This window comes from Eptatretus burgeri, unplaced genomic scaffold, assembly GCF_056783735.1.
Source record: "Eptatretus burgeri isolate ZD-2024b unplaced genomic scaffold, Ebu_testis_v1 Ebu_testis_scaffold_126, whole genome shotgun sequence".
In the NCBI taxonomy this organism is placed as follows: Eukaryota; Metazoa; Chordata; class Myxini; order Myxiniformes; family Myxinidae; genus Eptatretus; species Eptatretus burgeri.
Window position 1 is genome coordinate 1 of NW_028222076.1, and position 13,751 is coordinate 13,751.

Consider the following 13,751-nt stretch of genomic DNA (forward strand, 5'->3'; position numbering starts at 1 on the left):
CGGTGTTGTTGCCACCAGGTGACCAGAGGCTGCATCTCCACTTGATATTCTTGTGATTCCGGTTGGCTACTGAGTTGTAATATTAATCTCATCATTTTATTCATAATTTTAACGGTTTGGTCGTTTTTCTCGTAACACGATCAATTAATTAGTTTTCCTCGTTGTTTCGTCGGTCACGTGACTGGGGCGGCGCGAATCTGCAGCTGAGAAACCGTGAATCGATGACTCGTGATCACGTGTTTTTATTTTTCCGAAATATTTCAGCCTCTCCAGTCACGTGTTCAGTGTCCTCGAGTGAGGACGATGCGCGATGATCCGAGATCTCTCTGTGAAAGATCACAAAGCGAACACCCTGGGATCCACGAGCGGCTTCCATGGAGGAAACACGGTCGATCCGAGAGTCCGTCCCTCACACAGCGGGTCTACGGTCGGTTCACCCGAGGACGAGGATCCCGGACCCGGTACGTGACGTTCACTCCGGACCGACATCTTGTTCTTCCTGAAAGTTTCGTTTTTATTTAACGGATTTGTTTGTGTTTCAGATCCTGTTGTGAAAGTGAAGGTCGATGATTCGTTCCCTCCATACGAAGGTTAGAACCACAAACTCATTCTTCATGTTCACACAGTAGTTTATTGTTTAATATGGATTAGGCAAAGCCGAGAAGCGAACGGAGAATTCTTCGTACATTCACTTCTTAAATATATCAAATTAAACCGTCTTTTTGCAATGAAAAAATAAATATTACCTTAACATGACCTTCACAACAACAACTACACCACCTAGAACAGGATTTTATCTGAAAAAATAAATATTACCTCAACATTACCTTCACAACAACAACTACACCGCCTAGAACAGGATTTCATCTGAAAAAATAAATATTACCTCAACATTACCTTCACAACAACAACTACACCACCTAGAACAGGATTTCATCTGAAAAAATAAATATTACCTCAACATTACCTTCACAACAACAACTACACCGCCTAGAACAGGATTTCATCTGAAAAAATAAATATTACCTCAACATTACCTTCACAACAACAACTACACCGCCTAGAACAGGATTTCATCTGAAAAAATAAATATTACCTCAACATTACCTTCACAACAACAACTACACCGCCTAGAACAGGATTTCATCTGAAAAAATAAATATTACCTCAACATTACCTTCACAACAACAACTACACCGCCGAGAACAGGATTTCATCTGAAAAAATAAATATTACCTCAACATTACCTTCACAACAACAACTACACCGCCGAGAACAGGATTTCATCTGAAAAAATAAATATTACCTCAACATTACCTTCACAACAACTACACCGCCTAGAACAGGATTTCATCTGAAAAAAATAAATATTACCTCAGCATTACCTTCACAACAACAACTACACCGCCGAGAACAGGATTTCATCTGAAAAAATAAATATTACCTCAACATTACCTTCACAACAACAACTACACCGCCGAGAACAGGATTTCATCTGAAAAAATAAATATTACCTCAACATTACCTTCACAACAACTACACCGCCTAGAACAGGATTTCATCTGAAAAAAATAAATATTACCTCAGCATTACCTTCACAACAACAACTACACCGCCGAGAACAGGATTTCATCTGAAAAAATAAATATTACCTCAACATTACCTTCACAACAACAACTACACCGCCGAGAACAGGATTTCATCTGAAAAAATAAATATTACCTCAACATTACCTTCACAACAACAACTACACCGCCTAGAACAGGATTTCATCTGAAAAAATAAATATTACCTCAACATTACCTTCACAACAACAACTACACCGCCGAGAACAGGATTTCATCTGAAAAAATAAATATTACCTCAACATTACCTTCACAACAACAACTACACCGCCTAGAACAGGATTTCATCTGAAAAAATAAATATTACCTCAACATTACCTTCACAACAACAACTACACCCGCCGAGAACAGGATTTCATCTGAAAAAATAAATATTACCTCAACATTACCTTCACAACAACAACTACACCGCCTAGAACAGGATTTCATCTGAAAAAATAAATATTACCTCAACATTACCTTCACAACAACAACTACACCGCCTAGAACAGGATTTCATCTGAAAAAATAAATATTACCTCAACATTACCTTCACAACAACAACTACACCGCCGAGAACAGGATTTCATCTGAAAAAATAAATATTACCTCAACATTACCTTCACAACAACAACTACACCGCCTAGAACAGGATTTCATCTGAAAAAAATAAATATTACCTCAGCATTACCTTCACAACAACAACTACACCGCCTAGAACAGGATTTCATCTGAAAAAATAAATATTACCTCAACATTACCTTCACAACAACAACGACACCGCCGAGAACAGCATCTCATCTTAAAAAATAAATATTACCTCAACATTATCTTCACAACAACAACTACACCGCCTGGAACAGGATGTCATCGAAAAAATAAATATCACCTCAACATTTCCTTCACAACAACTACACCGCCTAGAACAGGATCTCATCTGAAAAAATAAATATTACCTCAACATTACCTTCACAACGACAACTACACCGTCTAGAACAGGATCTCATCTGAAAAAATAAATATTACCTCAACATTACCTTCACAACGACAACTACACCGCCTAGAACAGGATCTCATCTAAAAAAATAAATATTACCTCAACATTACCTTCACAACAACAACTACACCGCCTGGAACAGGATTTCATCGAAAAAATAAATATTACCTCAACATTACCTTCACAACAACAACTACACCGCCTCGAACAGGATTTCATCTGAAAAAATAAATATTACCTCAACATTACCTTCACAACAACTACACCGCCTAGAACAGGATTTCATCTGAAAAAAATAAATATTACCTCAACATTACCTTCACAACAACAACTACACCGCCTAGAACAGGATTTCATCTGAAAAAATAAATATTAACTCAACATTACCTTCACAACAACAACGACACCGCCTAGAACAGGATCTCATCTGAAAAAATAAATATTACCTCAACATTACCTTCACAACAACAACTACACCGCCTAGAACAGGATTTCATTTGAAAAAAATAAATATTACCTCAACATTACCTTCACAACAACAACTACACCGCCTCGAACAGGATTTCATCTGAAAAAATAAATATTACCTCAACATTACCTTCACAACAACTACACCGCCTAGAACAGGATTTCATCTCAAAAAAATAAATATTACCTCAACATTACCTTCACAACAACAACTACACCGCCTAGAACAGGATTTCATCTGAAAAAATAAATATTACCTCAACATTACCTTCACAACAACAACTACACCGCCGAGAACAGGATCTCATCTAAAAAAATTAATACCAGAATTGAACGAAGTATTCTTCTTACATTCGCTTCTGACTTTACCGATAACTTGTTGACAACTGTATACTTGCCAACTAGACCGTGGTACATGTAAGCGCCGCACAGCTGATGAATTTGACGCAATTTCCGGTTACTTCGGCCTGGATTCGGGATCAGCGATCAAATAACGTAAATCACGATTAAAAATTATTTTTTGATGATGCGGGAGATATCTTTATTAAAATCAGTGGAGGAAATATACACCATGTCTGATATTATTTGGGTCTGTCATGTCTCCGACGATGCCTTTATCTCCCGGCATGCATCATTCCCCATGATAAAAACCGGAAGCAAAAAAAAAACTGAAGCAAAAAAAAAAAAACGGAAGCAAAAGGGTCATTACCAACGACACGGATTCCAAATTGCCATGGTAGTGTGTTGTTGGTGTTGTTGTTTCCTATTCTCTCATGTGCACGCGTTAAGTAATATTCACAAGATAGAAATAAAACCCAATCGTGTTTATACACCGCACAGCGTTTAACAACAACCGGAAGCAAAAGGTCAGAGCTAACGACACGGATTCCAAGTAGCCAGGGGGTATTGTGTTGTTATTGTTGTTGTTGTTGTTTCCTATTGTCTCATGTGCACGCGTTAAGTATGAAGCTCACTGCGTTCACAATAATGATAATTATAATAACAACAAGGAGGTGTCTGTGATCGCCAAATGTTTGTTTCGACCGCCGTTCGACCTTGACCATCAACATTCAGGGATAAAGTGTAAATTAAGAATAAATAGATAAATTAACACAAACAGAGAACCGGGCAGTTTGTAAGAAGTTGTTTACAATGATTTGTAAAGAGAACGTACACACAAGCGGTGTGACGATGTAGAAATCCTTGTGTCACGTACATAAACCTCCTTCTCGTCAGTCACTTGTCACAGGTACGAACAGGAGCCACAGTCATTCTGGGAAACAAGAGAGGAAGAGTCGGCGGGTTGACATGGGTCCAAATAAGGGGGGAGGTGTGGGGTTGGAATGTGCAATGCAAACAGTTTTGAGAGTTGCGAAGGGAGAATGTTTGTGGTGTGAGATTAATTGGTGTGAGTGAGGTGTGACCATCAGTGAGCCCTGAAAAGGACGGTTGGTGCTTTGTGTTGATTGTTCGTGCGTCCAGAGGGAATGAGGTGGAACGGAGATAGAGGAGAAGGTTTGTGTAAGTCAGTGTGTTTGGACCACGTGACCAGGAACTCTCTGCTGGATCTGTCCTCCTGCCTGGTGTTGGACTTCGCTCACTTGTGCTTGTTCTCCAGACACCTGCCCGTGTGGTCTCTCCATTCACAGGTGTACTTTTTTCTGGACTCTGGTTCACACTTTTAGAAGCCCCATTCTGCTCTCCACCAGACACGCACCTGTTCTCATTTTCCCCTTCTCTAAACATCACTTGCACCTCATTTGAACCTCCTCATTCACGCACAGTAAACATCCCGTTTCCCTCCCTCTTTCCCCCACCGAAGCGACTGGGTTCACGCTGGTCCGTCGGCCGGTCCAGGTATTCTAGAGCAGTGGTTCTTGACATATTTATGTGCTCGTACCCCTTGAGCTTTCATAATATTTCCCCGTACCCCCTGTCTAAAATGACTCACGGAAATAAATGAAATTATAATAATAATTGATATGAAATACAATGTAATGAATATAATTCTTTATACAATGCGTTGAATACATACAAATATACTGGATACAAAAATAGCCTTTCAAGTACAACCGTACTTACACAGTCCACCGACAATCAGACATATTATTACTAATGGCTCCTTTGTTGTTGTTTTTCATCAATGATCATGCTGAAACGAGGTTCTTTTTTTGAGATAACCACACGCATGTCATCACTTCCATCCAAACGATTCCTGGCCTTGGTTTCGATGTGTACGAGAGTTGAGAAACCAGTTTCACACAAGTAGGTAGTCGCAAATGGGACAAGGACCTCCAAAGCTCTCTCTGCTAACTGGGGGAATGTGTTGAGTTGTGCACACCAGAAGGTATCCAACTGCATTGAATCAAACTCCATTTTGATTTTATTACTGGCTTTCATCTCAACTCGATCTTCTTTCATTTCATCATCATCATCCGTGGAATCTCGGTTGAAAACAAATGGGTCCTGCATCCATCCCTGTGAAACAGAAACCTCTCCATGCTGAAAGTATCCCTGGAAGGACCGACTCGGCACCTGCAAATGTTCTTTCATTTCAGTCACAATGAGTAATAAATTTTCTGCATTACAAACTTCATCAAGCTTTGGAAAATCTGCATGGTTTCCAGACCCAATTAGGAAGTTTATTAGTGAAGGCAGACATCTTTTCCCTGGCTGTGATCATGTTCATCCCTGTACCCTGGATGGAGGTGTTCAGCTCGTTGAGGTGGCTGAACCTCTCTGCCAGGTATGCCAGGGACAAAATGAACTTCTCATTTTCAAAGTGCTCTGCTGTCTGCGCCACTGCCTCGCTGTCTAAGAAACTGCTGGATTTCTTTGTGCAGTTCGAAAACACGAGTAAGCACTCGGCCACGGGATAGCCACCTCACCTCTGAGTGGGAAAGAAGAACATTGTGTTCAGCTCCAATGTCGTCACAATAAAACTTTGAAGAGACGGTGATTCGAGGCTTGTCCTCTGATAAAGTTTACTGCACTCACAACAATTGACAACACATTTTTCAGTTGTTCTGGTAATGTCTTTGCTGCAAGGGCATGGCGATGCAGCACACAGTGGGTGACTGTGACGTGAGGCACCTCCTTTTTCACCTGCTTTGTTTCCAAGCGTGGCAGGAGCTGAGTTCCACGACATGTGTGAAACTCAGAGTTCAACGTCATCGTAATCGTCATCACAAGATATTTTAACCCTCGCCGAAGGAGAGGGTATTGTGCTTGGGTCCGTTTGTTTGTCTGTCTCTCTGTTTGTCTTTGTCTGTTTGTCCGCATCGAACTTTCGTGTCTTTCTCCGCAACCGCTTGTCGGATTGAGACGAAATTTTCACCTTTGGTGCGACGACTCATGTAGAATGTTTTAATCGTCATAGGTGTTAGTCATGTTAATCGTCATTAAGAATTAATTATGACGTCATAGGTTACGTGGTGTGGCAGCCATGTTGGAAAAACGGGAAAACGTTTGATCTCTGTATCTCTGAAACCGCTCCAACGAAAAAATTGAAACTTGACACATGGCAAGTTAACCTCCATGGGGAATCAGTGTGGTGTTTTTTTTTTAATGATGTCATGCGTGCCTTCGTTCTGACGTCATAATTGCATATGTAGAACACCACATCTGATCAGTTTGAAAATTTTTTAGGGTCATTTCAGCCTAAAATGGAATTCAGAAACAGCTGGACAAATCGAGAGGAAACTTCACATAAATGTTCCCCAATTCATGGGTGTACAAGTTTGTTAAGGAATAATTGATCGGTCACATGGTTTGTACAACCATATTGGATTGAAGAGAAATATTAAATAATGTTTTCCCTGGAACCGCTTTGTAAATCTAACGTCGCCAACATTGAATTAACCTGACACTGATTGTATCTGGGGAGAAGCCGAAACTTCAAATTTATGATCGAGTCGTAATGGGGAATAATGTATGTTTTAAATTTCAACTTGAGCGGACGCATGGTCTGGCAGCCAGATTTATTTAATTTTTTAATGTGGGTTATTTATTTATTTTTTTTAAATATTTAAAAAAAAATAAGGTTCACTTGGCTGTTCCTGGATGTGTTTGCGGATAGTGGACGAGCAGCTGAAATGTGAATCCTGTCCAGGTTCCTCCTGATGACCGTGTTTGCTTTTTGCTTGTTCGGGTTCCTTCTGATTTCTTCAATGTAGGACTCGAACCTGTTTGGTCTTCCATTTGAAATTAATCTATTTTAATCCCATTCTAAATTCAATTGAATAATGAATAATAATGGAAATAATGTCACGGGTCAGGGTCAGGTGTCTTATCAAAGCGGGACATCTTGGTACCCGGTCATCACTGCCAGCAGTTATAAAGTGGCAGTTGTAATTACGTCTCATTAATTACATAACACACCAGCACGCAAACACCACACAGAGGACACCACACAAAACAACTCCTGGTGAGTGTCTGCAATCTCTGATTGCTCTTTTTCTGGTTATATTTTTCATCGGTCATCTGAGTTCATCTTGCTGGTTGGTTATTGGCAATCGTCAAACATGTTACTCGAGCAACATCGATTTCTCTTTCCTTTAAAAAGAAAGTCGAACATTGAATTAACCTGACACTGATTATATCCCACAATCCTTTGCAGTTAACACATGATGACCGAATTAGTGATGGTGGTTCCTTCTTCTTTGCAGAGAAACAAATGAAATCCGTTTCTTTTCCCAACTCTGCACAGTTCTTCAACAAAGAAGATCATTTCAATCAGCATTCCAACCAACGGGGCAACAACAAACGAACTCACACTGGGGAGATGTGGTACAAATGTTCTGTGTGTTCTAAGGATTTTCATGACTTATCGACCCGGAATAGACACAAACGAACTCACACTTTGGAGAAACCGTACAAATGTTCTGTGTGTTGTAAGGATTTTCGTTGGCTATCACATGTGAAAGTCCACAAATTAACTCACACTGTGGAGAATCCGTACAAAAGTTCTGTGTGTTGTAAGGATTTTCGTTGGTTATCACACGTGAAAGTCCACAAATTAACTCACACTGGGTAAAATCCGAAAAGTGTTCTGTGTTGTAATTTTTTTCATGAGATATCAGCCTTGAATAAACATAAACAAACTCACACTGGTGAGAAGAGTTTGGTTGTCGATAGTTTCCCCGTGAGTGATTCCGAGTGATGGCAAACCTATGGCTATTAAGCAATCCAGTGAGGAGAAAGCGAGTAGGCAGAAACTCAACCCTGGCATCTCCCTTCCTGGTACGACTCCTCTGAGTGTCATCGGTAACCCCCTGTCAAGCAGCCGAGGTCCGACGGCCTCTTGGGGAAACCAAAATAGCTGGCTGCAACAAAAATGTGCCGTCCCCTCTCCGGCCTTGTCCTCCTCTCCCATCCTCCGTCTGTGATCTTTTCCCCCTATATTTGCTCAGGGCACTCAATGTCCGCCAAAAAACCCCTTCTGGTGAAACTGCCAAAATCAAGAATCACTGCTCACCTTCACTCTTTCGTTCCTCTTTTTCCCCACTCTGGAACAAACTCACACACTCTGTTCAATCCCACTCCTCCCTCCAGGTCTTCAAACAGCTGTTCACCACCATCTTTTATCTTCCCTCATCCAAAACCTTCATCTTTTGTAACCCCGTTAATCCACCCCAAACCCACCTCCTTCAAATTCCCTGCTTTCCTTCCTCAAAGTCCCTGTAATGTCCATCTTGTATTCCCCATGTTTCCCACCCCATCCCTCTCCCTTCCACAGATGTCCTGATGTCTCTGTTTCCCACTGTTTTGTCCTTCCCGCTCCCTCTCCTCTTGTCTCATGCCCCCCTTACTGTGCCTTGTGTGTTACCTCTTATGCGAGCCTCGACAAGGGACACAAAAAAACAAACTAGTTTAAAGAAAAAAAATTCAAAATACTTACAATTAAAATCCTCTCCATCGATGTTTCCAGTGTTAATTTTATTCTCACAGGTTGTCGCCATAACAACAACACATTACAAGTATTCAATGCAAAACCAGCCTCGCTGCAAGGAACTAGAACACACCATCGCTCCTCAGGGTCGATGCTGAAGGTTACAGTACGATCTGTTACACGTACAAACATCATGCAGCCGAGAGGAGATAAGGACACGCAACAAATACAACAAATGGTTTGGCAGCCATATTGGATTTACCCTTAAACCTATAAAAATACACCACTCAAAAGAAGTCCTGGCAAGGGTCTGCGATCTCTGATTGCTCTTTTTCTTGTTCCCATCAGTTTTTTATTTTCACCACTTTTCCCTCCATCCTCCATCTATCCCTCCCAACTATACCCTCTGTTTCATGTATCAAAATATGAAAAAATACAAGTGTAAAGTGGAAAGCTCATTCTAACCACGCACTGACCATTCATTCATCGGAACCACACTCGGTGCAGAGTGTTGATGCTGCTTAAGCAGTGTCCTTGGCTATTGGACACAATCCTGGATGGATCACCACTCCAACACAGGATACCAGCAAGCTGGCACTCATTTTGCCGACCTCAGAAGGATGATAGGCAGAGTCAACCCCACCTGGTATTAATTCAATAGCCAAGCAGGATTTGAACTCAGGATCCCAGGATCTCAAGCCCACCAACCGAACCATTAAGCCAACACCAGGCATGATCAAAACCCACAAGGGAGAATGTTTCCAAATTTGGGTGAAAACATGAGGCGAGGGGAGAGATGTTAAATTTTGGAGGTCAAGGCGATCACGTGACTGTAACTGTGTCAAAATGGCGGTCGCGTAAATTCCTTCCAACATCCTCTTCTCCACACACACACACACACACACACACACACACACACACACACACACACACACACACACACACACACACACACACACACACACACACACACACACACACACACACACACACACACACACACACACCAGTGAGAAAGCTTCCAAATTTGGGTTCCAAAACCAGGCCAGGGATCAGGTAACCTCCAGGTCCGGTGGTCCTATTTCTTTTCCCCCAGTTCACATTTCATCCACCATTCCTGCAGGTGGACAAAGGATACTCCTGCCGTTTGATCCTGAAATGTCAATCCCTTGTGCCCAAGATCCTGAGAACCCAATGTGTTTTGGATCTTTTTCTTCTTGTGAGGAACACGGAGACGAACACGAGTCAGGTGTAAACAAGGGGAAAGGTAAGTAGCTGGGAACCTCCTGTTGAAGAATTTTTTCTCATCTGTGTTTTCATGCTTCACATTTTCCTTTATTATGAGCTTTTCTGGAATTGGAATTCACAATGAATTATTGTCATCGTGCACAGTCTGTCCATCTGTCCCTCCCGTCTGTGTCCTGTTTCGATTTCTCTGGCGAAACCGCTGTGCCGATTAGGCTGAAATTTGGCAGCATGGTTCTGCTCCTGACTGGTAATGAGGTAATGAGGATCTGCTCCTGACTGGTAATGAGGATTACAAAGCTCTTACTGGTCACGTGACTTTAAGTAGGTCAAAATGGTGGACTGAGTAAATTCCTTCAGAAATCTTCAACAGACCACCCCAAGTCAGAATGATTCCACATTTGGGTTACATCATTAGGCCAGGGTAGGGATGTTAAATTGTGGAAGTCATGTCGATCAGGTGACCGGAAGTGTGTCAAAATGGGTAGCTTAGTAAACTTTTGGGAAAAGTACATGAATTCCTTTATAAATATTCTCCAAACCCACCTGTAGAGTCAGTGGGCGTCAGCTGTGGTGGTATGGACATGTGACTCGTTTACCTGACGCTGATCCTGCTTTCCAAATTCTCTCAGCGAGGGAGTCTCGTGAGTGGAGGAGGCCAACGGGCCGACCACGTGCCTCGTGGTTAAAGCAGGTTGATCGGCATCTCAAGGAGATGGGGATGGGCCAGGAATCTGCCTGGGGGATGACCAGACGGAGGCCCCTGGAGTCCCGGCGGAAAGTGGACACAGTAACGCGCTGCTCCGGCACATGCTCCCATACCTGACCTGAGTGTACAAGTTGAAATAGAAATGAACTATGGCAAATCACTGTTTGATGTGGGGAGCCATGGCCGGCATATCTTTCATGGTGTATTCCAAACAGGTGTTGTGGAGAAGTCGGGAATTGATATCGACAAACTATGACGTGAACTTCACACATTGTTCTGTGGCTCAACTGCCCGAAGGGAAGATTACCCGAAGGTCACAAAGGGTACCAAAGTCTCTCAAGTTTTTCGAAATGAGGTGAAGAAAGAGAAGGGGGTGGGGAGGAGAGAGAGATGGGGAGGGGGGGAGAGGGAGAGTGGGGTGAAGAGAGGGAGGGGGGGGGATAGAGAGAGAGTGGGAAAGAGATAGAGAGTTAGAAGGAATGAGAGAGATGGGGATAGAGTTTGAGAGAGAGGAAGAGGGAGGAAGAGAGAGATGGAGACAGAAAGAGAGTGAGGTGGGGGATGGGAGAGAGAAAGGGAGGGAAAGAGATGGTGGGGAGAGAGAGAGGTACAGGTTGAGGGGGAGAGAGAGGGAGGTAGAGGGAGTGGGAGGGAAATAGAGAGGGAGAAAGAGAGGAGGGAGGGGGAGAGAGAGAGGTAGAAGGAGATAGAGAGAAAGAGAGGGGGAGGGAGAGAGAGAGAGTGGGAAGGAGATAGAGAGGGAGGGAGGGGGAGAGAGAGAGTGCGAAGGAGATAGAGGGGGGAGGGGGAGAGAGAGAGAGTGGGAAGGAGATATAGAGGAAGAGGGAGGGAGAGAGATAGAGAGTGGGAAGGAGATAGAGGGGGGAGGGGAGAGAGAGAGAGAGTGGGAAGGAAATAGAGAGGAAGAGGGAGGGAGAGAGAGATGAAGACAGAGAAAGAGAAAAGACAAACAACTCGAAGAGAGCCAACATGAGATGATTCTAACTCCAGTTGTGATGTGCATCATGATTTACAAAGGGCACATGACCTTTGATCTGTTCAATCAGTTCATCTTTGTATTATAGTCCGTACGTTTTTCAAGAACGTTGGAAAACCAGACTCGGTGGTGTCATTGTTGGAGCAGCCACTCGTGGCCTGGGAGGGTGGTGGTTTGTCACCCTGGCTGAGTGACACCAAAGACATTAAAAACACACGTTCTGCTTCCTTGCTTGACGTTCAGCATTTTTCAGGATAGAACATGGCCAAACAACCATAGGTTGGTAATAAGAGGGCAGCCTTTGATGGGCCTCCAAGCCTCCTCCTCCGTCAAACGTTCCTTTTAAGGAAATATACTGTTACGGTTCTCGGAACAGTATGCAGACAACATACAGGTGTCCCAAGTCAGTTATTCCATTAGTATACGTGCAGATAGATCCCTTACTTGTGTGCGGTGGGAGGACACGGGGGTGCGTTGCGATGGGCTTTAAGTTAGGATTATAAATCATCTTTCCCCTTTTATTTGATCCACGGTACCTTCATCTCATTTACGACCCTCGTCTCGTCTCCTGAGCCCAAATCGCGACGGGCACTTTGGGCTGGACGAGCTCTTCCACCGTCTACCCGCTGTCTGCAGAGACTCGTTTTCTGAGGCAGAATCCCGAGGTTCGTTCTCGGAGCTTCGCCACCATTCACCTTCCCAAACCCAGACACGGCGGTGTGGGCGGTCCTTCCCAGTGTATGGCCGAAACCCCGCCCATAAAGGTGGACCACATGAAGGCCCGGTCCAATCGGGATGGACACTGACGTCGGCTTCGCCACGGCTCCACCCCGAACTCTATGATCTATAAAGTACGGGACAATCCTCGGAGTTGAGTTGGATGCGAGGGAAGGTTGTCGTTGGATTTGTAAGGTCACGGTTGGTTTTTGAAAGGGAGAAGTCGGAGTCGGTGGATGCGAAGGACCTCGACCAAGCCCCTAATCTGGTCCTGACTACTGCTCATCTCTCGCCTCTTTGGACTCCGCCAGACACGATTACCACACGTGTGGCCGTGGACCAAACTACACAACCTTTGTCGGATACCGCACCACGGAGCATCCCTTCCCCCGAAACGCTCAGGTCCCGAGAAACTGTAACCTCGAATCCCCTCCCTCCCTGGCTGCAAAAGTTCTTTGCCTTTCATTGGGTTTATTTTGTCTGAGTGCGTGTCTGAGAGTGTTGGCGCCTGTCCGTTAGATAAGCCTGCATAAGATCTTAATTGTTGTGATGTTATGTTATGAAAATGAAGATCAAGTCTGAGATCGTGGATGAATCGTCCTCTCAAGACAAAGGTGTGAACCTGATTTTTATCATAAACTGCCGTGGACCGGCTCGCTACGCTCACCTCTCCACACATCGTTGCAGACTGACGTCACAGATTTACTGTGTTGTCATGATTTACACCAATCATCACCCAAACATTCATTTTCTGCAAATTTATTTGTAATATTGGTGATATTCATGATATTACCTTGAAATTTAATTTGTGATGAAAGAAGGGCCAAGTGGTCAAGGGTCTCAGCTGTCTTATCTGTCTGAAGGGTGTAAGGGGTCTAAATGGTGTTAAGGTCTGAGGGGTCTTTTGGGTCTTCAGCGTCTTTTTGGGTCATTGGGGAAGTCAAGGTTATTTGGGTCTTTATGGTCTTCTGGGTCATATGTGATTATTTGACCATGCACATGTGAAGTACAGTTTCGTTATAATGTTATGGGCCGGGGGTCGGTGGCGAGGACGAACTCAAGACAGAGCAGTCGGGTCGTCTCCCACTGAACACCGGAATTGAAAGGTCGTCACCCCGGAATAC

The 13,751-nt window shown here is 43.4% G+C and overlaps 1 protein-coding gene across 4 annotated transcripts in view; it reads left to right on the top strand.

Moving 5' to 3' along the window:
- Positions 1-13,751, top strand: part of LOC147007511 (uncharacterized) — a 37,597-nt gene continuing 23,846 nt past the window's right edge. Inside the window, exons 1-4 of one of the 4 annotated variants that reach the window (XM_085866995.1) lie at positions 1-61; positions 265-461; positions 543-590; positions 7,737-8,175. In XM_085866995.1, the coding sequence (XP_085723121.1) occupies positions 311-461; positions 543-590; positions 7,737-8,104 (567 nt within the window). In that variant the 5' untranslated portion in view covers positions 1-61; positions 265-310 and the 3' untranslated portion in view covers positions 8,105-8,175. The other 3 variants (XM_085866997.1, XM_085866996.1, XM_085866998.1) reach the window with 3 other exon arrangements.